Source organism: Stegostoma tigrinum, chromosome 6 (genome assembly GCF_030684315.1).
Source record: "Stegostoma tigrinum isolate sSteTig4 chromosome 6, sSteTig4.hap1, whole genome shotgun sequence".
Lineage (NCBI taxonomy): Eukaryota > Metazoa > Chordata > Chondrichthyes > Orectolobiformes > Stegostomatidae > Stegostoma > Stegostoma tigrinum.
This window is the reverse complement of record NC_081359.1, coordinates 107,371,131-107,396,496: the sequence shown is the minus strand read 5'-3', so window position 1 is coordinate 107,396,496 and position 25,366 is coordinate 107,371,131. Positions and strand designations below refer to the sequence as shown.

The 25,366-nt window shown below is 45.2% G+C and overlaps 1 protein-coding gene across 1 annotated transcript in view; it reads right to left on the bottom strand.

Moving 5' to 3' along the window:
• LOC125453385 (protein Wnt-11-like) overlaps positions 1-25,366 on the bottom strand; it is a 75,377-nt gene that overhangs the window by 11,943 nt on the left and 38,068 nt on the right. The window contains exons 3-5 of the mRNA XM_048532892.2: positions 17,772-18,007; positions 15,978-16,255; positions 7,415-7,707 (exon numbers count right to left, since the gene is read on the bottom strand). Of these exons, the coding sequence (XP_048388849.1) occupies positions 7,415-7,707; positions 15,978-16,255; positions 17,772-18,007 (807 nt within the window). The remainder of the gene's footprint in view (positions 1-7,414; positions 7,708-15,977; positions 16,256-17,771; positions 18,008-25,366) is intronic.

The window sequence follows — 25,366 nt, the reverse complement described above, 5'->3', positions numbered from 1 at the left end:
GGGAGTTGAACCCAGGCCTCCTGGTTCAGACGTAGGGACACTGCCACTGTGCCACAAGGGCCTTAGACTGTACAACTCAGAGGTGATGATGCTATTTCCTAAGTGGACAATCAGGAGATGGCACAATTGGAAGCAGAAAAGAAATTGGTTTGCGAGTGAGTGAAAACACCCACTGAGAGGAGGAAAGTTTAAGGGAGACATGCGTGGAAAGTTCTTTACACAGAGGGTGGTGGGTGCCTGGAACGCGTTGCCAGCGGAGGTGGTAGATGCAGACACGTTAGTGTCTTCTAAGATATATTTGGACGGGTACATGGATGGGCAGGGAGCAAATGGACACAGACCCTTAGAAAATAGATGACAGGTTAGACAGAGGATCATGATCGGCGCAGGCTTGGAGGGCCGAAGGGCCTGTTCCTGTGCTGTAGGTTTCTTTGTTCCTTTGTTTGACCTGGGGGTTCAGATCCATCGTTAGGTTTTCCTTTCTTAACAGAAGGAACAGGATATCCCTTAATGCATAGAAAAGTCTCTTTAATCACTACCTTCCCATATGAAAGGCCTTAATTAAAATATCACTAACAATGAGTGATTTAACCAGCATTTGGTATCATTGTGATATTATTGCCCAGTGACAAAAGGTTGCTAATGGTCTGTATAGAGTGGGTCAATTAATACAGACTATTCGGTCTCAAACCAGTTCTCCGGTCTTGCTCTGCACCTATTTACTTCCATTACATACAACTTAAAGTGTGCAGGAGGCCATTTAGCCTGAAAGGCTGTGTGGTGGTTAGGCTCTTCCTGAGCTCCACGCCATGTCCCTTTAGTTGTTCCATCCTCATTTGCTTACTTTGAATTCCCTTTATTCTATCCATATAAAGAGTCATAGTCAAGCAGCACAGATGAGGCCCTTCAGCCCACTGAGTCTGTGCCAATCTTTCTATACTAATCTCAGTTCCCAACACTTAACCCATCACCTTAAGTGTTACAACATTTCACTTTAACCAGTCCACGTTAAAGCATGATTTACACACTGTCTTCAGCCAAAGAAGGCGTTTGGTGCATTTGCCTTCATTGGTCAGAACATTTAATATAGGAGTTAAGACATCATAGTGTGGTTGTACAGGATATTGGTAAGGACTTTTTTGGGACATTGAGTGCAATTCTGGTAGCCCTTCTATAAAAAGGAGTTGCTAAACCTAAGAGTATGCAGAAAAGATTTACAAGGATTTTGCTGGCGTTTGAGGGTTTGAGCTATAGGGGAGAGACTGAATAGTCTGGGGCTATTTTCCCTGGAGTGTCGGAGGCTGAGTGCTGACTTTATAGAGGTTGGTAAAATTATGAGGGGCATCATTAGGGTGAATAGTCAAGGTCCTTTTCCTAGGGAGGGGTGTCCAAAACCAGAGGGCATAGGTTTAAGGTGAGAAGACAAAGATTTAAATGGGATCTAATGGGTGACATCTTCATGCAGAGGGTGGTGCTTGTATGGAACGAGCTGCCAGAAGAAGTATTAGAGGCTGGTGCAACTGCAGCATTTAAAAAGCTCTGGATGGGTATACATATTGGAAGAGTTTAGAGGTATATGGGCCAAATGCTGGCAAATGGGACCAGGTCAGACTGGAATGTGCAGATGGTGCAGGCAAGTTGGCCAAAAGGCCTGCTTCAGTGCTGTATAACTCTATGACTCCATGACTCTGTGTAAAGAAGTTTATTCCGAATTTCCCCACTGCACCTATTGGTCGCCGTTTTTCGGAAAAACCCATTTGGTCCATTAATGTCCCTTAGGGAAGGAAACTACCATTCTTACCTGGTCTGGCCTACAAGTGACTCCAGACCCACAGCATGGTGGTTGACCCTGAGCTGCCCTCTGGGCAATTAGGGATGGGCAATAAATGCTGCCTGGTCAGTGACACCCTCATCCTGTGAATGAATAAAGGATCAGTGAGGCCTCTAATGAAGCGATGTTGTTCTACCTCGCTTGAATTTATAGTGTCTGCTCCATTATGGCGAATTGTGTCATTTCCGCACCATTGGAGGCCTCACTGATGATGTCACCTGGAATGGTGATGAAACATCTGAATGAAAACAAGCCAGCATGGCGAGCGAGTCAACAAGCTCACCTACAACCCGAGCTATAGATCCTTGCAAAAGCCTTAAAGCAGGAGTGTAGTGGTAGCAGGAACTGCAGATGCTGGAGAATCTGAGATATCAAGGTGTAGAGCGGGATAAACACAGCAGGCCAAACAGCATCTTAGGGGCAGGAAAGCTGACGTTTCGCGCCTAGATCCTTCAGCCTTCCTGCTCCTCTGATGCTGCTTGGCCTGCTGTGTTTATCCCGCTCCGCACCTTGTTATAGCAGGAATGTAGTGTTGTGTTAAAATGAGATCGGCCATTGGGTGGTGGAACAAGCTCAAAGGGCCGAGTAGCCTACCCTTGTTCCTTCATGCATTTGTTGGCAGTGAGGAACTCGGGGGCCTAGTCTCAGGGTGGGATCGGGATTTAAAGAGGTGGCGTGATCTTGGGAGTGGAGGGAGGGGGTGTTGTATTGGTTCCTGAGGTCACAGGGGCAACCCTGCAAAGGTGGTCCTGATCATCTCCCCTACACCCTGCCAATCATTGTACTGTGGGAGCTGCCAAGATGGCTGCACGGTCTGAGGCAATGAGGTGACGAGACACCCGATTGGCTGTTAACCGGCCATGGAAGGGCTTCACGGGCCTGAGGGTGGGGGGGCGGCCACGCAACACCTCCACTGCCTTGCACACCTTTAAGGAGTGTGCTGCCCAACTTTGACGCCAAGTGGAACAGCCTGCCTCAGGGTAGAGTTGACAGTCTTTGAGGGAATTCTGGAATGAGGCAGCACAGAAAGAAGTCATTTATCCATCGTTATGTGGCAGAGCTCTCAATCAGTCCTGCTGGCCCTGCCTTTTCACCAGAGCCCTTTGCAAAAATTTCCTCTTTATGCACTCCTCCAATTTGCTTTGGAAAGCTCTTGTCGAATCTGCTTACGCCATCCTTTCAGGCAGCACATTCCAGATCACAGCTCTCTGTGTAAAATAAACTCTCCTAATGTTGCATCTGGCACTTGAGCCGTTCCCTCCGGTTACAGACCCTGCTGCCAGCAGAAACAGTTTCTTCTTATTTACTCTGTTAAAGCCCTTCATGATCTGGCATACAGATTTGTTCTCCTTTTTCTCAGCTCTCGGCAGAACAATCTCAGCCTGTTTATTCTCACCTCACAGCTAAAATGTCTCATCGTCATTATCATTCTAATGAAGTTTAGGACCAAAAGAAATAGGAATGCGAATAGGCCATTCGGCCCCTTGATCCTGCTCCTTTAATCAGTAGGATCATGGCTGATCCAACATTCCTCACATCCACTTTCCTGCCTTTTCTCTGTAACACTTGATTCCCGACCGATCAAGAAATATACACAAGGATTCTGCCTCCATAGCTCTCTGTGACAAGGAGTTCCAAAGGCTCACAACCCTCTGGGAGAAGAAATTCCTCCTTATCTCAATCTTAAAGTGGTGCCCCTTTATTCTGAGACTGTACCCTCTGGTCTAGACTCTCCCATGCATTGGGAAGAATTGATTGGACTGGACACTCACCACATAATCAATATTTTATCAAATGAGGAGGACCTCCTGCAAGGTTAGCCATAGTTCAGTGGGTAGGGTTCTTACCTTCTCAGTTAGAAGGTTGTGGGTGGAAGTCCCCGCACTTCAGAAACTGGAGGTCTCCTGGTGGCAGGAGCCACATTTTGATAAGGGATCAAGCTGAAGGTCCTCTATAGTGTCCGGGTATCTCACATTATTGTTTTGAAGAGAATCAGCAGAACTCTTGGCAGTGACAGAGTTTGAATGTATCCAATCATGGGATGCAGGTATCACTGGCAGGGCCAGTATTTATTGCCTGTCCATAATTGCCCTGGAGGAGGTACTGGTCAGTTTGAATCACTGCAGTCCATGTGGCGTACACCTAGAGCTCTGTCACGGGGTGGGGGGATTGGGGGTCGCCAGTTCCAGGATTATAACCCAATGACACCTTCGGAACAGAGATATAGTTTCAAGCTCCAGGGGAGATGGTGTAATTGGTGGTAATATCACTGGACTAGAGAGTCCAACTATTCCAGATTAACATTCTTGGGACCTGGACTCAATTCCCAACATGGCAGCTGGTGAAATTTGAATTCAATAAGAAGCCAGTCTAGTGATGATCATATATAACAGTTGTCAGACAGTAAAATGTAGGAGCAGAGTTAGGCTACTTGATCTATCGAGTTTGGTCTACCATTCAATCATGGCTGATATGTTTCCTAACCTCACTCTCCTGCCTTCTCCCTGTAACCCTGGACCCCCTTACGAATCAAGAATCTGTTGGTTTTAAATACACTCAATGACATCGCCTCCACAGTCCTCTGCGACAATGGATTCCATAGATTCACCATCGTCTAACTGATGGAAATTCCTACCTATCTCAGTTCTGAAGGGTCATCCCTTCACTCTGAGGCTTGCCCTCGGGTCCTAATATCCTACTAACATCTCCTCCACGTCCACTCGGTATCCAGGCCTCCCGGTATTCTGTAAGTTTCAATAAGATCCCTTGACCCACAAAAACCTACCATCCTTCTAAGCTCCATTGAATACAGACCCAGAGTCCTCAACCGCTGCTCATATGTCAGGCCGTTCAGCCTCGAGGTCATTCTTGTAAACCTCCTCTGGACCCTCTCCAAGGACAGCTCATCCTTCCTTCGATACAGGGCCCAAAGCTCTTCACAATATTCCAAATGTGATCTGATCACAGCCTCGTACAGCTGGGGTAGTACATCTCTAGTCTTGTATTCTAGCTGTTTCAAAATTTACGCTAACATTGTTGATTGCCACAAGACCCCCAACTGGTTCACTAGTGCTCTTCAGGGAAGGAAATTTGTCACCCGTACTTAGGCCTACATGTGACTCCATACCACCGCAGTGCTGTTAAAATGAGGAATAGGTTATAAACTAGCCTAGCCAGCAAGGCCCATATCCTACAAATAAACTTTTAGAAAATGTCAGAGTGCCGTGAGGGGTTTGGAGGGGAATTTGTGGGGACTGATGCTCCCATCCACTCGCTGCATTCTTCCTTCTCAGGGGCAGAGATTGTGGGTTTGCAAGATGCTGCCACACAATGTCCGTTCCTCGACCAACATAATTAATAAAACAGATTATCACAATCAGTTTGTGGGAACTTGCTGTGCTTGCCCCAGAAAGCGGAGGAAAGTTTTAGGAGTTAAGGCTGGCTGGGCTAGGCTTGTATCTGCTGGGAATTAGCAGAGGAAGAAGCGGCTTGATTGAGACATGTAAGATCCTGAGGGATCGTGGGGAACATGTTTCCGCCTGTGGGAGAGTCTAGAACCCAAATGGACAGGAAAGGGTTGGAGGGATGTGGGCCAAATGCAGGCAAATGGGTCTAGTTTAATTTGGGAAAGCTCGCGGGCATGAATGATTTGTACTGAAGGGCCTGTATCTGTGCTGTATACCTCTACAACTCTAAACAATGGTTACTCTTTCACTATCAGAGGTCTCGCATTTCAAATACAGATGAGGATACATCCTCATCCTCCGACACTTCCGCCATCTACAATCCGACCCCACCACCCAAGACATTTTTCCATCCCCACCCTTGTCTGCTTTCCGGAGAGACCACTCTCACCGTGACTCCCTTGTTCGCTCCACACTGCCCTCCAACCCCACCACACCTGGCACCTTCCCCTGCAACCGCAGGAAATGCTACACTTGCCCCCACACCTCCTCCCTCACCCCTATATCAGGCCCCAAGATGACTTTCCATATTAAGCAGAGGTTCACCTGCACATCTGCCAATGTGGTATACTGTATCCATTGTACCCGGTGTGGCTTCCTCTACATTGGGGAAACCAAGCGGAGGCTTAGGGCCACTTTGCAGAACACCTCCGCTCGGTTCGCAACAAACAACTGCACCTGCCAGTCGCAAACCATTTCAACTCCCCCTCCCATTCTTTAGATGACATGTCCATTATGGGCCTCCTGCAGTGCCACAATGATGCCACCCGAAAGTTGCAGGAACAGCAACTCATATTCCGCTTGGGAACCCTGCAGCCCAATGGTATCAAAGTGGACTTCACCAGCTTCAAAATATCCCCTTCCCCCACCACATCCCAAAACCAGCCCAGTTCGTCCCCTCCCCCCACTGCACCACACAACCAGCCCAGCTCTTCCCCTCCACCCACTGCATCCCAAAACCAGTCCAACCTGTCTCTGCCTCCCTAACCTGTTCTTCCTCTCACCCATCCCTTCCTCCCACCCCAAGCCGCACCTCCATCTCCTACCTACTAACCTCATCCCACCTCCTTGACCTGTCTGTCTTCCCTGGACTGACCTATCCCCTCCCTACCTCCCCACCTATACTCTCCTCTCCACCTATCTTCTTTTCTCTCCATCTTCGGTCCGCCTCCCCCTCTCTCCCTATTTATTCCAGAACCCTCACCCCATCCCCCTCTCTGATGAAGGGTCTAGGCCCGAAACGTCAGCTTTTGTGCTCCTGAGATGCTGCTGGGCCTGCTGTGTTCATCCAGCTTCACACTTTATTATCACAGATGAGGACAATGTTCTTTTTCTCTCACAGAGATGTAAGTTCTTCTCAAAAAAGTAATGGAAGTAGAGATGCTTGAATGTTCTAACGGTTACATTGATAGATTCTTAAGACCATAAGACCATAAGACATAGGAGTGGAAGTAAGGCCATTCAGCCCATCGAGTCCACTCTGCCATTTAAATCATGGCTGATGGGCATTTCAACTCCACTTCCCTGCACTCTCCCCGTAGCCCTTAATTCCTTGTGAGATCAAGAATTTATCAATCTCTGCCTTGAAGACATTTAACGTCCCAGCCTCCACTGCGCGCTGTGGTAATGAATTCCATAGGCCCACCACTCTCTGGCTGAAGAAATGTCTCCTCATTTCCATTCTAAACTGACCCCTTCTCATTCTAAGGCTGTGGCCGTGGGTCCAAGTCTCCCCACCTAATGGAAACAACCTCCCAGCATCCACCCTTTCTAAGCCATGCATTATCTTGTAAGTTAGATCGTCCTTCAACCTTCTAAACGCTAATGAATACAATCCCAGGATCCTCAGTCGTTCATCATATGTTAGGCCTACCATTCTTGTTAAGCAAAGGGGTTAAAGGTCAGGAAGGTAGGTGGGAATGTGGATTTGAGATTATAATCAGATCAGCAATGAGACAGAAAGGGCTTGTTGCCTCTCGATCTGTGTGCGCAAACATAACTTGACTGACATATTTTCCACATTGCACTAATTGTGACAAAACGGGTGTTTTGATTGGCTGCTCATGCTTTGGGTGAAAGGTGCCGTACAAATGCAAGTGTTTTCTGTTGACTGTCTCACCTCTCTTGAGTTCCATTGGAGCCCAGTTTCTCATTCCTCGTGCAGAAGTCCGGCGAGTTCTGCAGGTACACCAGCTCGTTCTCGCGGATGGGCCTGACGTCGATGTCTTTGGGGACCAGCTGTTTCCGGGTGCCCACTGGGCGATGGACCACCCTCGTGGCTGACAGGTACTTCAGCTTGAGATCCTGGGCAATGCTGCCAAGTTCTTGCAGCCCCTTCCAGCACGTCTTTACCGAGCACGAGCCCGAGACCCCGTGACACTTGCATTTTATCTCCAGAGACGCCTTCAGGGCCTGAAAGATGCAGAATTGCGTCAGCCAAAGCTCAGTCAGGCTCACACACTCACCGCTCGCATCCAAAGTCCTGGGTTCAAATCCCACTCTACATACACTTGAGAAAGAGATATCACTGCTCCCCACACGCAGTATTATGCCAAGGGCGTGTCTTACCGTGGGAGCTGTTATCCCTCATATCACTGAGAGAAGTTTTTCATTTGCACTCATCAGGACAATTTTCAAGAATAGCAACATAAAGGGGAACAGTGTTTTACATTCTATGAGAAGAGAACCAACCAACATCCCTGTATAACATACAACCATCTACAATGGTATTCTCCCATAAAGGATGTTCCCAATGATGCGGGAATTTGAAACCACGATGAGTCATTTAGGATTGGCAAGAGGAGAAATGCCTTAATACAGAGTGTGGTGAGCCTGTGGAATTCTCTACCACAGAAAGCAGTTGAAGGTAAAACATTGAATGTTCCCAAGGAGGAGTTATAGAGTCATAGAGTCATACAGCTTGGAAATAGCCCATTCAGTCCAACGAGTCCACACCAACCATGTTCCTAAACAAATCTAGTCTCACCCCTGTGTTTGGCCCGTATCCTGTGGCATGGTGACTCAGTGGTTAGCACTGCTGCCTCACAGTGCAAGGCACCTGGGTTTGGTTCCTCTGTCTGGACGAAGAGACCATGATATCGTTTCATGTCACCGCCCTATTCATGTCAATAGACGTACCACTAGCAAGGGAACAATGACAACACTACTTGAACAAAAACATGACCCCAGTGAAACTATCTCCAAGGACAACATGCTTAAACTACTGGACCTATGCCTGACCACCCAATTCACCTTCAACGGCCAAACATACGAGCAAATCAATGGGACACCCATGGGATCACCTATCTCCGGACTCATAGCAGAAGCACTGATGCAAAGATTGGAAAGGAGTGCCATTCCACAAATCCAACCTAAACTATGGATACAATATGTAGAAAACACCTTTGTCATCATTAAACAGACCAAATTAGAAGAGACACACAAACTTATAAACAATAGCCTCACCGGAATAAAATTCACCAGAGAGGAGGAGAAGAACAAACAACTCCCGTTCCTGGGTGTCATGGTAGAGCCCAGGACAAATGGGAAACTGCAAACGAAAGCACACTGAAAAGCCACACACACACGGCCAGGTACTGAATTTCAACAGTAACCATCCCAGCACACACAAACGAAGATGCGTGTGAACACTGTATAAAAGGGCAACAACACACTGCAGCAACATGGAACTACACCAAACGGAAGAGGAATATCTCTTACAGGTGTACAAGGGCAATGGATGTCCAAAGAACTGGGTTAGGAGATGCCTACAGGAACGGCTTTAGAAAGATTCTACACGGCCCGACACACTCATCACACAGTCCTACATCAGGAACATGTCAGAACTCACCACAAGACTTCTACAACCGCTGGGCATCAGAGTGGCACAGAAACCCACATCAACCCTACGACAAGTGCTCACCCGAACTAAAGACCCACTCCCCACCATGGACAGGACCAATATCATCTACAAGATCCCCTGTAGAGACTGTGAGAAACTCTACATCAGACAAACAGGAAGGAAACTAACAACAAGAGAACATGAACACCAAATGGCTACAAAAAGACTCAATCATCTCAATCCACACGGACAAGGAGAATCACCACTTCAACTGGGACAACACCAAGATCCTGGGACAGGCTAGGCAGAGACAAGCACGAGAATTCCTGGAAGCCTGGCACTCCATGAAGCAGGCTATTAATAAACACATTGAACTCGGCCCCATATACATTCCACTCTGGAGAAAACCCGGAAGTGAGGAAATCCATCGCAACGGACCCCAGAGTTTAAAAACCAGGTGAGAAAACACACCGACGTTTCATCAGAGTCTGCACTGAGGATGTTACCCAGCACAGTAACGAAACATCTGCAGAACAACAAACCAGCTGAACGAGCCAACCGACCTCAATGTCCAGGGATGTATAGATTAGGTGGGTAACAGGGGGATGGGTCTGGGTGGGATGATCTGAGGGTCGGTGTGGTACTTGTTGGGCCAAAGGGCCTGTTTTCACACTGTAGGGATTCTATGAATAAACCTTTCCCATTGATAGATCTAGAGAAGAAATGGTGCTCAGTTTCAAGTCTTAATAGATTGCCGCTACAGAAACAACTCACGAAGACACAAAGGTTGTACAACAGGTTCTGACAAAGGTCAATCGGCTTGAAATGTTAACTCTCCCTCTCTCCACAAACAGGCATAGGGTCTTGCTCAGAGCTGGAGCCCATCCTTTCTAATGTGGTAAAGGTGGCTAACGCCATGATACACCTGTAGGTCCAACAATGATTCAGTTTCTAATGGGTGATGTTTCATCTTACATTGTACCACAATTGGGTGCTACAACAGAAACTACGGCAGAAATCACGTCCTTATCCAAATGTCTTTTAAAAGTTGTAATTGCAACCGCATCTGCCACTTCCTCTGGCAGCTCATTCCACACACAAACCACCCTCTGTGTAAAAAATTGTCCCTCATGTCCTTTTTAAATATTTCTCATCTCACTTTAAAATATGCCCCCTAGTTTTGAAGTACCCCACCCTGGGGAAAAGACCTTTGCTATTCACCTTGTCCATGCTTCTCATGATTTTATAGATCGCTATATAACATCACCTTTCTACCTCCTACACTCCAGTGAAAGAAATCACAGCTTATCCAGCATCTCCTTAAAACTTAAACCTTCCATACCCGGCAACATCCTGGTCAATCTTTTCTGAACCCCCTCCAGTTTAATAATATCCTTCCTTATGCAGGGCAACCAGAACTGTACACAGTACTCCAAAGGAGGCCTCTCCAATGTTCTGTACAACCTGAACATGACACCCTGACTCCTACACTCAAAGGTCTGAGCAATAAAAGTGTGTGTTAAAGACCTTTTTAACCACCCTGTCTATAAACAATGCAAATTTCAAAGATTTATGTATATGAACCCTAACGTCTCTCTGTTCTACAACACTAGCCAATATACTGCTCTTGGATGAAGGGATTATAGAGTATGGGGAGAAATTGGGAGCTAGTACTGAATTGGATGATCAACCATGATCAGAATGAGAGATGGACCAGGCTCAAAGGGCTGAATAGCCTACTCCTGCTCATATTTTTGATGTTTCCTTCTTTCTAAGTATCTCAGTGAGTGTAAAATGAATATCCTCAACGAGATGTGTTATTTTTTCCAGCAATACTCAAGTTCTACCATATGACAAAGTCATATCTATCAAGTGAGGCATAAGATTGATCTCCCACCTGTCCTCTCACAGGGATATTAAAGATTCCATTCGGCCCTATTTGGCAAAGAATCTTCTCCTTATGTCAATATTCCACGAACACCAGGAAAGCAATCACCGAGTTTTATTATTTCCTCGACTTTGGAATCAATGGCTTGATGGCTGAATCCAAGCAACTGGAAATGGGCAATGTCAAAATGGACCAAGCCTTCTGAGGTGGGTCTAACGATCATCATAAGGGGCCAGGTTTCAGATTGCTGGCCAGGATTTCCTCTGGACTCATAGAATTATAGAATTGTACAGTACAGAAGTGGCCCTTCGGCCATTGATGTATACTGTCAAAACTACACAACCACTTACACTGATCTCATATGAGGCCCATAGCTTTGAAGATTATGATATTTCAAGTGTTCATGCAGGTACTTTTTAATGGTTATGAGGTTTCCCTCCTTAACTACCCTTCCACACAGCATTCTCCAGTCTCCAAGTTGGGTGAAAACATTTTTCCTAAAATCCCTACTAAACCTTTGACTTCAAAATTATGCTTTCTCGCTATTGATCCTTCGAGTAAAGGGAACAGCTGCTCTCTATTCAGTTTTCCCATGATCTTCATACTCTTATACGCCTCAAACTTCCCTGCTCCAAAAGATACAACACAAGCTTATCCAGCCACTCTTCGTTCAACATCCTGGTGAATCTCCTCTGCACTCTGTCCAGTACAATCATATTCCTCCCATTGTATGGGGACCAGAACTGCACCAAGTACTCCAGCTGTGGCCTCACCAAAGTCCTGCACAGCTCCAACATTATTTTTATTCATTCACAAAGTGAGGCCATCCCTGGTCGGGCCAGCATTTACTGGCACCCCTAATTGTCAAGAGGGTGCGTTAAGAGTCAACCACATTGCTGTTGGGCTGGAGTCATGCGTAGGCCAGACCAAGTAAGGGATGGCAGTTTCCTTCCCTAAAGGACATTAGTGAACCAGATGGGTTTTGCCCAGCAATCGACAGTGAATTCATGATCATCATTGGACTCTTAAGTTCCAGATTTTCAGTGAATTCAAATCCGCCATCTGCCCCAGCAGGATTCAAACCCAGGTCCTCAGGACATTACCCGGGGGTTTCTGGAGTAACAATCCAGCAATAATCATCACCTCCCCTGCTCTTAATATCAATGTCACGACAGATAAAGACATGTTTCCATATGGTTTCTTAAACACCCTAGCTAAAGCAGGCTGGCTCATCAAATTTACAAATAATAAACGCTAAAAACTCACCAACCCAAGCCCTTAAGTGTGGAAAATGTTGCTGTGTGTGGGAGCTTGCTGTGCACAAAATGGCTGCTGTGTGTTTCCTACATTACAGGAAAGTGACTGCACCCCATAAAGGATTCCATTGGCTGAGGAGTATTTTTGGAACATCCTGAGGTCGAGAGAAGGAATTGAACAGATTTTCTTTATAAAATCTGACCTCAGAAGAATTGCCGTGGGAACCTTGGCAGATGTGGAACATAGCGACTTAAACTGGGAAGATCTGAAGATATATCTGGAATTTGATATATGGCACCAACGGAAGAATCGCTGGTGAAGTGGTAATATCATTTGACCTCGTAACCCAAAGTAAGACACTGGAGATATGGATTCAAACCTCATGGCAGTCACTGTTAGAACATAAATTCAATCAATAAAGTGACCATAAAACTATCATTCACTCTTACCCATCTGGTCTGCTATTGTTCTTTAGGGAATAAAATCTACTGTTTGAACCTACACTGACATGCATGTGACTGCAGACCCATATGAATTGACTCAAGGCATTCAGATCAAAGGGCAGTTAGGAGTGCAAATAAATGGTTGGCCAAGCCAATGACGTCCACATCCCATGAATGTAGAAAAACATGAATAAGGTCACCATGAAACTCATTCGTCATAACACGCCTCACCCGACAGTGATCTTTAGGGAAGAAAATCTATTTGTACCTGGTCTGACTTGCATGTGATTTCCGATGCACTGCAATGTGGAGCGGCCTTGTGAGCCACTCTGCTCAAATACTCTTAGGGATGGTCAATAAATATTGACCACAGCCACAGGAACAAACAAAATTGGCCCTACAAGCTATCTTTGTGTCTGTCCTCCAAAAACCAGGATTTAGATATTAGTGTAGTGTAGTAGTATAATGTAAGCACGGCTGCTTAGTTGACACTAGAAACTAGGCTCAGACTAGTAGTGCAGATGAATCTAAATCTCCCCCTCACCAACCCAGGATAGCAGTTTGAAATTTTGAAATCAGTTTTTTAAAAAATTGGAAGGAAATCCCACTTTTATACGATACTAATAATACGATAATGGGAACTGCAGATGCTGGAGAATCCAAGATAACAAAGTGGGGAGCTGGATGGACACACCAGGCCAAGCAGCATCTCGGGAGCACAAAAGCTGACGTTTCGGGCCCGATACTACGATACTATAATAGGTTACACCTGAAGATGTGATATGCCAATGAGCGACAGTATGCACCATCACAGGATATGATGTAATGTCACATGACCTTGCTTTTCTTTTGCAGTCTTATGTCAAGATGAAATCACAGTTAATATGTTTCTTAAATAAATAGTTAGTGTTATTCTTACATTTGTAAATATTCTTTTGCACCGCACCAGGCCAAGGGTATTATCACAGAATCACAGAATTGTTACGGCTTGGTGAGAGACTATTTGGCCCATCATACTTGTGCTGGTTCTTTTACTGAGTGCCAATCTCCTGCCTTTCCCCCATACCCCCGAACACCAATTCCATCCAAATCACCATCTAATGCCGCTCTTGAATGTCTCAATTGAACCTGCCCCCACCACATTTCCAGGCAATACAATCCAGACCCTAACTACTCGCTGTGCGAAAAAGTTTTATCTCACATCACCCTTGCTTTGTTTGCATTAAATCCCTGCCCTCTTGTTCCTTTCTCTTTTGCAAGCAGGAACAGTTTCTCCCTATCCACTCTATCCAGCCTGCTCTTGATTTTGAAAACTACCATCAACTCTCCTCTCAGTCTTCCTCTGTCCAAGGTGCACACTCGCAACTTCTTCAATCTATCCTCATCACTGAAACTTCTGATCCCGGAACCATTCTTATAAATTGCTTCTGCACACTCTCCAACGTGACTATATACCTACTGTTTGGCCTATTTACGTCTCCAGTTCTCGATCATCTTGAGCAACAATTATAGCTTTGAACAGCATGGTAATGGGCTATCCACCATCTGGTCTTGGTACGCTTCAGGAGTCCAGCTTCAACAAACCTTCCTTTGTATCCCATGTACTTGGATGGCATTCAGTCAGGACAAGGCAAGTAAGGAATAGTCTATAAATACCATTGAAACAAGTGGAAACCTAATCATTATATTTAAACAAATGAAAAACCCAAATAAAGCCTTGCTACTGCAGTCTATACCCCTTGAATGAACAGACAGATAGAGTTTCCTCTTGTGGGAAACAGCAAAGTAAGATGATCACTGAAAAGTGCAGAGGCTGGCCTTGAACATAAGTTGTAGAAGATTACGCAAGTCCAGCAGATAATAGGGAAGGCAAATGGAATTTTGACACTTATTGCTGAAGGAATAGAGTATAAAAGTAGCAAAGTGTTACTGTAAATGCATAAGGCATCAGTAAGATCACAGCTGTTGTATTGCATTTAATTTTGATCTACTTACCTGGGGAGGGATGTAGTTGCATTGGAGACAGTTCAGATGAGGTTCTCAAGAATGAATCCAGAAATGAAGGGGTTTGCCTTATGAAGAGAGATTGAGCACCTTAAGGCCTACACCCTTTGGAATTCAGAAGAATGAGAGGAGATCGAATTGAAGTAACTAAGATGCTAAAGGGGATTGCCAAAGCGGACACAGAAAGGATGTTTCCTCATGTGGGACAGTCTAGAATGAGAGGTCATAGTTTTAGGATAAGGGCTGGAAGATTTAAAGGGATGAGGAGGAATTATGTAGTCACAGAGATATACAGCACAGAAACAGGGCCTTCAGTCCAATTCATCCACGCTGACCAGATTTCCTAAATTAATCTCGTCCCAATTGCCACCATTTGGACCGTATCTCTCTAAGCCCTTCCTATTCATGTACCAATCCAGATACTTTTTAAATGTTGTAATTATACCAGCCTCCACCACTTCCTCTGGCGGCTCATTCCATACACAGACCACTCTCGGCATGAAAAAGTTGTTGCTTAGTTCCTTTTTAATTCTTTCCACTCTCACCTTAAACCAAAGTTTTGGGCCCCAGGGGAATGACCTTGTCTATTCACCCTATCCATGTCCCTCATGTTATTATAAACCTCGGTAAGGTCAGCCCTCAGCCTCCTATGCTTCAGAGAAAATAGCCTATTCAGCCTCTCCCTATAGCCCAAACACTCTCAAAAGAGTTCAGAATCTGCGGAATCCACTGCCACAGACTATGGTGGACACTCTGCTGAATAAGACTAAGGAGGAGACAGATTTCTAATTAGTAATGGGTTAAACGGTGGGAAGCAGGCAGGAAAGTGGATTCGAGGCCGAGACAAGATCAGCCATAATCATAATGAATGGTGGAGCCAGCTTGAGGGGCTGAAGGGCCAACTCCTTCTCTTAGTTCTCATGAGAAATCCAATAGGGAATTCTGAGTAAATGTCTTCAGTCATGGAATGGTGGGACTGTGGGACTCACTACCATAGGGAGCAATTGAAGCACATTAAGAAGAATCTAGAAAAGCATATGAGGGAGAAGGTAATAGAGGGTTACACTGATAGATTTGGAGAAGGATAGATGAACAGATGGGTTTGTAAACTGGTTGGGCTGAGTGGCCTGTTTCCTATGCTGCATATCCAATGTAATGATTCCAGAACCAGTCCCATCCAATGGGTTCCGACCTAAAGAGTGGCTATCGCCATAACTTAGAGAGTCCTGCAGCACTTCAACTTGTTTACCTGCCGTCCAACCTCACTGTTGTGCAGGTTCATCAGTTTGTTCGCTTGCGATCCGGATTTCTTCATCTTCATTGGCGAATCGGAGAACTTGGATCCCAGCACAATTCCGTAGTTCAGGTTGTCATTGCAGCCGCCCCACCGGAATCCTGGCCCGGGAGCCTCGGAAGCTAAGGGTCCGCAGGAGCAGCCTGGGAGATCTCCTGTGGTGCAGGCCCTGGCTATGGTGTGGCTGATAGCCGCAGCGGAGAGAGCATAGACGAACGCTGACTCTCGGGTACCTGGGATGGGAAGAGAGAGTCAATGGACCCACATGTGGTACAGCATCAAACCCACTGCCCACAAGAGAGAGGTAGGGAGCTGACACTGTGAGGGGATTATCCACAACTTCAACAACAACGAGATGCACTTACAAAGCACTCTTTGCAACAATAAAAGATCGCAATGGAACATTATCAGAGAGTTTTTGATGCTGAGCCACATGAGGGGATGTAGGGAGATAGTGATGATTGGGACAGTTCAAGCAGCAATCATTTGGGTTGAATGAACAGATGAGAATGTGTGGCTGATTAATTGGATGGGATAAGGTTGAGGGTCTTCACCCTGTATGGAGGGGAGACCGGGAGGATCCAAGGACAGTCTTGGAGGAAGCCATAGCCTTTGACCAGCTCCCTCTTTTCCATAACTACATCCATAACCAGGTGCCCTTGGAGACGGAACACATTGTGTCTGCCAACCCCTGAAGCACGTAGAGAGAATAAGGCGGGCACCCCAGGGGCTGGAGTGTATCATTTCCTCCTCCAGCATGATTTTGATTTAACTCCTCCCTCTTTTCTTACTCTTCCGTCTTCTATTTATTATAGTTGTTCTGCCTCCAGTGGACCGTGTTTGTAATTTGTTACTCATTAATGGTGCCAAAGGATAACTCAGTGGTGAGGTTTGGAACAAAATAATGCCGTGGGTCTTTGGAACTCTCTCCCCCCCCAAAAGAAGACAGAATCATTGAATATTCTTAAAGCACAGATTGATAGACTCTTGACTAACAGGAGAGTGAATAGTCATCGGGGGTAGGCAACACAAACAGATCAACCAGGATTTTACAGAATGGTACAGCAGGCTAGACATGGCTGAATGGCCTAGCCCTGCTCCTGCAATCATGGATGAGTAGATGGACAGATGGATGAACAGATGTGGGTATGTGGAGAGGAGAGCGATTGATGCTTGGGGTTATGGATAGGGGCAGATGGAGAATGGTTGAAGTAAACTGTGCATATTACTTCAAATCAAGACTGGGAAAATGCATCAAAAACTGTACTTAAACTAGTCAAAAAAAGTTTTGTTATTCATAAATCTTCACTTGAAAAGATATTTTGCTGACGGTAAGTGCCCAGAACATGATGCCAGGAGAGGTGGTAAAAGCAAATACAACAGCATTGTTTAAGGGGCATTTAGACAGAGACAAGAACAGGGATGGAATAGGGACAGATGGAACAAGTGGAAGCAGATGGTATTAGTTTAGCACCATGGGCAGCATAGACATGGTGGGCCAAAGGTGTTCCTGTGCTGCACTGTTCTACCACACTTTCAAACAGATAAGGTATAATGCCCGGGCTGTTACCCTTTCCCTGAAGAGGACACGTCTCTCTGTGGGAATATCTGTGATTTTGAGCCAGTGTAATCGAGCTGTGTTTTGAGACTGACTGATGACCTTAAGTTGTCGTAAAACACACAAAGCAACCATCACCTTTCTTGACATCAATATTTAAGATCTATTCTACGAACTGAATGATGATTTACCTCTCTCCAGGTCGGGTGGGAAGTAGGGAGCCAGCTCGATTGAGGAGCAGTTCCACCTCATGTCAGAGAAAGTTTTCTGGCATGTTTTCTTGACGTCTCGAGCTGCTTGGATGATGCTCTGCATGAGGTCCAGATTACTCCTGCACAGTTGTTGCTGAGCTGAGACCAGACCTTCTAGGTGCTTGCAGTTCTGGGTCTGATTGAAGGCCATTGCTGGGTCAGTCCTGGCCAGAGCACTATACAGAGGGCAAGTACAAAGCGTCAGCTGTTTCCAAACCTGGTCTCATGAAAGACATAGTTGTACAGGTCTAATACAGTATATGCTGGGACATTAGCTTAATATAACCACTAATATATATCAAATACAGAATTCACTTCTTTCTTCAGAGAACGGTGAGAATATGAAATCACTACCAAAAGGAATAATAAGAGATATGAACCAGAGTAGGCCATCCCACCCCAACAAGCTATATTTCTGACCTACTCCAGGTTCTTCTTCCATGCCAGCTCCTCTGAACCCTCAACACATCAATATTTCAAAAATCTAACAATTTCCTCTTTAAATACTTTCGGTGATTGAGTTTGTGCAATTCTCTGGAGTTCGAGAGTTCCAGATAGTCACTATCTCCGGGACAAGGAATTTCTCCTCATTTCAGTGTTAATTAAGCATTTCCTTATTCTATCATCGTGTCCCTTGTTCAAAGATCCTTCCCCCACCCTGGGTGGAAACATCTCCTCAACATCTACCCTGTCCCCTTGGGAATGCGCATGTTTCAAGAAGATCAGTCCTCATTCTTCGAAACCTAAATGAATAACAGGAGAAACTCCTCCATTTTTCTCGATAAGTTGTCTCCTTTATCCCAGGAATATGCCTGGTCAATTTCTTCTGAATAGCGTCCAATGCCAGTGAGATAACAAGGTGGAGAGCTGGATGAACACAGCAAGACAAGCAGCATGAGAGGAGCAGGAAAGCTGATGTTTCTGGGAACCTAAACTATGCATGCACTCCAGGTGTTCCCTGACCAAATAAAAACGGAAAGAATTGGGGAAGCAATAAATCAGGGACAGAAACAGAAGTTGCTAGAAAAGCTCAACAGGTCTGGCAGCATCTGTGAAAAAAAAATCAGAGTTAACTTTTCGGGTCCAGCGATCCTTCCTCAGTTCTTAATCCTTAGCTCTGAAGAAGGGTCACTGGACCCAAAATGTTGAATCTATCTTTTCCTTCACCGATGCTGCCAGATCTGCTGAGCTTTTCCAGCAACTTTGTTTTTGTTGCCTGACCAAAACCTTGCTCCTACCAAGGCAACTGGTGGCCACCTACATTTAATTAATAAAGGAATCTGGGATTAATAGGAACAGGAATAGGCCCGTCATCCCCTTGAGCCTGTTTTACATTCAGTCAGATCACGGCTGATCTGTGGCCTAACTCCGCAAACAATCCTTTGGCCCATTTGCCTTAATAGCATTGTTTAATAAAAATGTACCCATCCCAGATTTTAAACTAACAACTGATCCAGCATCCACCGCTGTTTGTGGAGGAGAGTTCCAAACATCTAGCACCCATTGTGTGTCAAAGTGCTTCCTAACATCTTTCCTGGGCAAGTCTGGTCCTAATTCTGTGCCCACTAGTTCTGAAATTCCTAACCAATGGGAATAATTAATCTTTACCTACCTTGTCTTCTATTGTTAATATTTTGAAGACTTCAATCAGATCACTCCTCAACCTTCTAAATTCTAGAGGAAACAGGACTAAATTGCAGAATCTCTCTTCATAACATAACTCCTGAAGTCCAGGTATCATTCTCCCTCCAAGGTCAGTGTATCCTTCCTAAGGTGTAGTGCCCAGATCTGCTGTCAGTACTCCAAGTGGAGTCTAACTAGGGTTTTGTATAGCTGCAGTATAATCTGTGCATAAATGGGTACCCAATGAACACAGTCCGCCGATTTCTCAGCAACAAGCCCAAACAAACAGACAAAAGGGGCCCAGAAACCATAACCACGCTCCCCTACATCAAAGACATTTCTGAAAAGACTGCCAGACTACTCAGACCTCTTGGCATCAGGGTAGCCCACAAACCCACCAACACACTAAAACAGCAGCTAATGAACTTAAAAGACCCTATACAGACAACAAGCAAAACGAACGTCATCTACAAAATACCTTGCAAGAACTGTGACAAACACTACATTGGACAAACGGGCAGAAAGCTAGCCACCAGGATACATGAACATCAACTAGCCACAAAATGACATGACCCACTATCACTTGTATCTTTACATACAGATGAGGAAGGACACCACTTTGATTGGGACAACACATCCATCCTAGGACAAGCCAAGCAGAGGCACACATGAGAATTCCTAGAAGCATGGCATTCTAACCGGATCTCCATCAACAAACACATTGATTTGGAGCCCATCTACCACCCTCTGAGAAAAAGAACAGGAAATGACATCACCAATGCAGGAAATGACATCACCAACCCAAGGAAACCTAAACAGATAAATAGAAAGCAGGACATAACACCTGCGCTTCATCGGAGGCTCACTGATGATGTTACCTAGAATGGTGACGAAACGTCTGTAAACTAACCTTCCAGCTCAACGAGCAAACTCACATCCATAATCTGTGCAAACTTGTATCCCAGTCCTCGAGATATAAAGGCCAGCTTTTCACCAGTTTTCTTGATTATTTTCTGCACCTGTTCATGACATTTTAAAGATCTACTCACCTGAACCTCCAAGTCTCTTTAGATACCCACAGTATTTAACTTCATGCCATCTAGAAAGTCCTCAATATATCCTTTCCTCGTCCAAAATGGGTAAAAAAATTTGCTTACATTGGACTGCATCTGCCGAAGTTTATCCTATTCACCCGATCTATCAACATCCCCTTAAAGGGCTACGAGGAGAGTGCAGGGAAGTGGAGTTGAAATGCCCATCAGCCATGATTAAATGGTGGAGTGGACTCGATGGGCGGAATAGCCTTACTTCCACTCCTGTGTCTTATGGTCTTATGGTAATTTTATGCTATCCATTGACACTGTCAACAATGCTGCCTAACTTTCTGTCATCAGCAAATTTGGATATATGACTCTCTCTGCCATTATCCAAGTTGTTAATTGATAATGCGTATAACTGAGACACTAACGTGCATCCTGCTGGCATACCATTGGTCACATCCTGCCAATTGGAGTACCTAGCCCCACGATCTTCAATAAAACAAAGAACTGCAGGTGCTAGAAATCTGTTTCCTGCCACTGAAGCAATTTGCCAGGCGTATTAACAAATTTCCCCCAGTTCCTTTGGCCTCTACCTTAGTTAACAGCCTGTTATGTGGGACTGCATCAAATGCCTTCTCAAAGTATATAAACAACATTCCATTCACACGGCTGGATAGAAACCATTTGGTTCCTGGCAAACTGTCATAGTTTCAACATTACTGATAGAATCATACATATATTCATAGAGTCATACAGCATGGAAACAGCATGATCCAATCAGTTCATGCCAAACATAATTCCAAACTGAACTAGTCCCACCTAACCGCTCCTATCCCTCCAAACCTTTCCTATTCATGTGCTTATACAAATGTCTTTTAAATGTTTAAATTATACATGCATCTAAATTTCTTCTGGAAGTTCATTCCATATGGGAACCATTTTATGTTAATTTTATTCAGATCCCCCCATCGACTACTAAGTTATTCAGGACTTCCAGTAAATTTCCCCTTTTTCTATCTTAAATACTGATGCAAACTAATTATTCAGCATGTTTACTGCTCCCCCATAATCATTGACAATAGAATAATAGGTTGGCACAACATTGTGGGCCAAAGGGCCTGGACTGTACTGTTCTATCATAGAATCCTTACAGTGTGGAAACAGGCCCTTCAGCCCAGCAAGTGCATGCTGACACTTGGAGCATCCTGCCCAGGGCCATCCCCTTATAACCCTCCCTGAACACCATGAGCACTTTAGCATGGCCAAATCCACCTCGCCTGCACATCTTTGGACTGTGGGAAGAAAATGGAGCACCCAAGGGAGGCCCACACAGACACGGGGAGAATGTGCAAACTCCACACAGATGGTCACCCAAGGGTGGAATTGAACCTGTGTCCCTGGTGCTGTGAGGCTGCAGTGCTAACCACTGAGCTACTGTGCTGCCCATGTTCTATAGCCCCATGTTCTATGTTCTATATCCCCATGTTCAGTCTTTAATGAGCCAACATTGCTCCTGGCCACCTGCTTTTCCTTCATGCAACTATAAAATTTCTTCTTATCGATCTTGATATCCTTTTCAAGTTTCCTTTCATAATACCCTATACTAGTTCTTATGAACTGCTTTGTAGCCATAAGACCGTAAGATATAGGAACAGAATTAGATTATTCGGCCCATCAAATCTGGTCCACCATTCATTCATGGCTGACATGTTTCTCAACACCATTCTTCTGCCTTCCACCAAAATCCGTAATGTGGAAATTGTTGGACTCTATAATTAAGGATGGGGTAACCGAAAACCTTGAAGATTTTCAATTAACCAGGGAGAACCAGCATGGATTCACGATGGGTAGGTCACGCCTGACAAACCTTGTTAAATTTTTTGAACCGATGAATGAAATGGTGGACAGGGGAATGTCTATGGATGCTATTTATTTGGATTTACGCAAGGGGCCCCCTGCTGGTCTTTGTATCTTTCCCATTCAGCAGCTCTGTGCTGGGTTCTTTTTGTATGTTTGAAAGCTCTTTCTTCTGGTTTTATGCTGTCCCTTTTCTATTGGCTGTTTAATTTTTCTGTCAAGTGGAGATTTTACCGTGTCTGGGGTATAAACTGGTTTTGTATTGTGTTAAATGTTTCTTTAAACATCCTCCACTGTTCTTCAGTTGTTTTACCCATTAGCAGATTTGCCCAGATAACAAAGTGTGGAGCTGGATGAACACATCAGGCCAAGCAGCATCTTAGGAGCACAAAAGCTGACGTTTCGGGCCTAGACCGTTCTAGGCCTGAAACATCAGCTTTTGTGCTCCTAAGATGCTGCTTGGCCTGATGTGTTCATCCAGCTCCACACTTTGTTATCTCGAATTCTCCAGCATCTGCAGTTTCCGTTATCCCTGAACAGATCTGCCCAGTTTACTGTGGTCAGTCTCTGTCTCATCTTCTTAAAGTCAGCCTTACCTTAATGCAAAACTCTGGTAACTGATCCATGCGCTTTATTTTCAAATGCTGGATTGGACTCAATCACGTTATGATCGCTATTTGTTAAATGTTCACACACTATTGGATAACTAATTGAATTACTCATTCCTAAATCAAAAATTGTTGGTCTCCTTGACACATTCAGGACATATTGCTGTAGGAAACAATCTCAGAAACATTCCAGAAATTCACTATTTATCTGACAGGTGTGTGTCTGCCTCTCCCAATCCATGTTAAAGTTAAAATCTGTGAATGCCAGAAATTTGAGATAGAAACAGAAAGTTCCAGAAATACTCATCAGGTTTGGCAGCTTCTTGATGATCAAGGGGATCAAGGGTTACAGGGAGAAGGCAGGACATTGGGGTTAAGAAACATATTAGGAAAGATTGAACATTGGAGCAGGCCTGATGGGCCGAATAACCCAATTCTGCTCCAACATCTTACACTCTTATCTGTGGAGAGAAGCAGTTGAACATTTCAAGTCCAACATGACTTCTTCAGAATTCCACGCCTTGGCCAAAAACCCACCCTCAAGCAATAGAAATAGAACATTTCATGATTCATAGAAAGCTGACAGTGCGGATGCAGGCTGTTCAGCCCATCACATCCACACCGACCCTCCGAAGAGCATCCCAGCCAGCCTCAGCCCCCTACCCTATCCCTGTGACCCTGCATTTCCCATGGCTAACCCACCCAGCCTGCACATTCCTGCATGTCTTTGCCATTTGGTGGGATTGTGCAGTGCACAAATTGGTGCCATGGCAGGAGCAATTGCTCGTACTGTCACACTCGTTAACGATGACAATTCTGGTCTCTTTTGTCAGGTTTACTGATGCGTACATCCGAGCTGGCCTGCTGCCTATACTGTTGGACGTACACATCTGCCAACGATTGCATTTTGCAATTAGTTCATTACCTGTGAAGCACTTTAGGTCATGGGTAAAAGGTCATGGACAAATGCAACCTCACTCTCCTGCTCTTTATTTTGCCACTAAGAGGTCCTGGTGGTGACAATGGGAGAAGGTGGATGGAGAAGGAACAGTGATTAAGGCACCATGTCAGAAGAGGAGAGTTTAACTTAAATGCCAGGCTGGGAGAAATTGCGGAGATTGGATGCTGCAGTCTACAGGTTATGCAATGCAAGGATTTATCGAATCCTCCTGGCTGTGCAGGGCAGTAGGTCAATATGGATCCATTGGTAGCCTTCTTGCCTCCCTCCAGAGGCTGACATTTCAGGGCGAACGCTGAGACCGTTGCTGCACTTTCAGAGACACTGTCATGTCAACAAGATGTCAAATATGGCCTCCATCAGTCCTCTAACCTGAAGGAGCTCTCCCGTATTTATCCTTCAAACAAGGCGACTAAAGATTCAGCCAGCTGGTTGCTCTTTGTGGGATCTTGCTGCACTGTGCACGTTTCATTCCTTACACCGGAGACCACACTCAGAAAGTAATGAGCTCACCAGCAGGAGCACCGGTCTGTGAACCAAACAGACATCCTAGAACGGGGAAAATGAAAGCCCTTCTGAGCAAAGCAATTGCTCTACTCAGCTTTCTGTCTCTTTGTCTGTGGGACACTGACGAGCCCAGACCTGTTGAGTTATCACTCAGCATGAACGATTGCTTTGGAAATGACCTCCCTGTGATGCAAATCAGGCTTCAAGCTCCAGGTAGTTGTGGAGAGGGCCACTCCCATTAAGTTAAACACTGAACACACGAGTGGCCATTCAGCCCCTCCAACCTGTTCCACTGTTCAGTTAGAAGATGGCTGATTGAGACCTAACTCCATTAACCCTTTTACACAGCCTCCACTGTTCCCCAACTCCACACACAATCTCTGAATAGCCCTGCTAAACAAAAGTTAGAACAGGGAACATAGAACTGTCCAGCACCGAAACAGGCCCTTCGGCCCAAGACGTTGTGCAAACATGACAGCAAATTAAACTAATCCCTTCTGCCTGCACATGGTCCATATCCTCCATTCCTTGCATGTTCATGTGTTTATCTAAAAGTCCCTTAAATGCCCCTATCATATCTGCCTCCACCACCACCCCCTGGCAGCGCATTCCAGACCTCTACCACTCTCTGTGTAAAAGAACTTGCCTCTCACATCACCTTTGAACTTTCCGCCTTTCACCTTAAATGCATGGCCAACCTTGGATTAGACATTTCAGTTGTGGGGCAAAGACTCCGACTGTCAAGCCTATCTATGCATCTCAAAATTTTATAGACTTCTATCAAGTCTCCCCTCAGCCTCTGCCACTCCACAGAAAAAATTGCTTAACCCAACCTTAAAACGTTAATTGATTGCTTATTGAAAGCTGTTTGGACACTCTCCTGCCCCTTATGTGCAGAATCTGCCTAATTTCACTGCTGTGAGGTAATGAACTTGGGAAGGG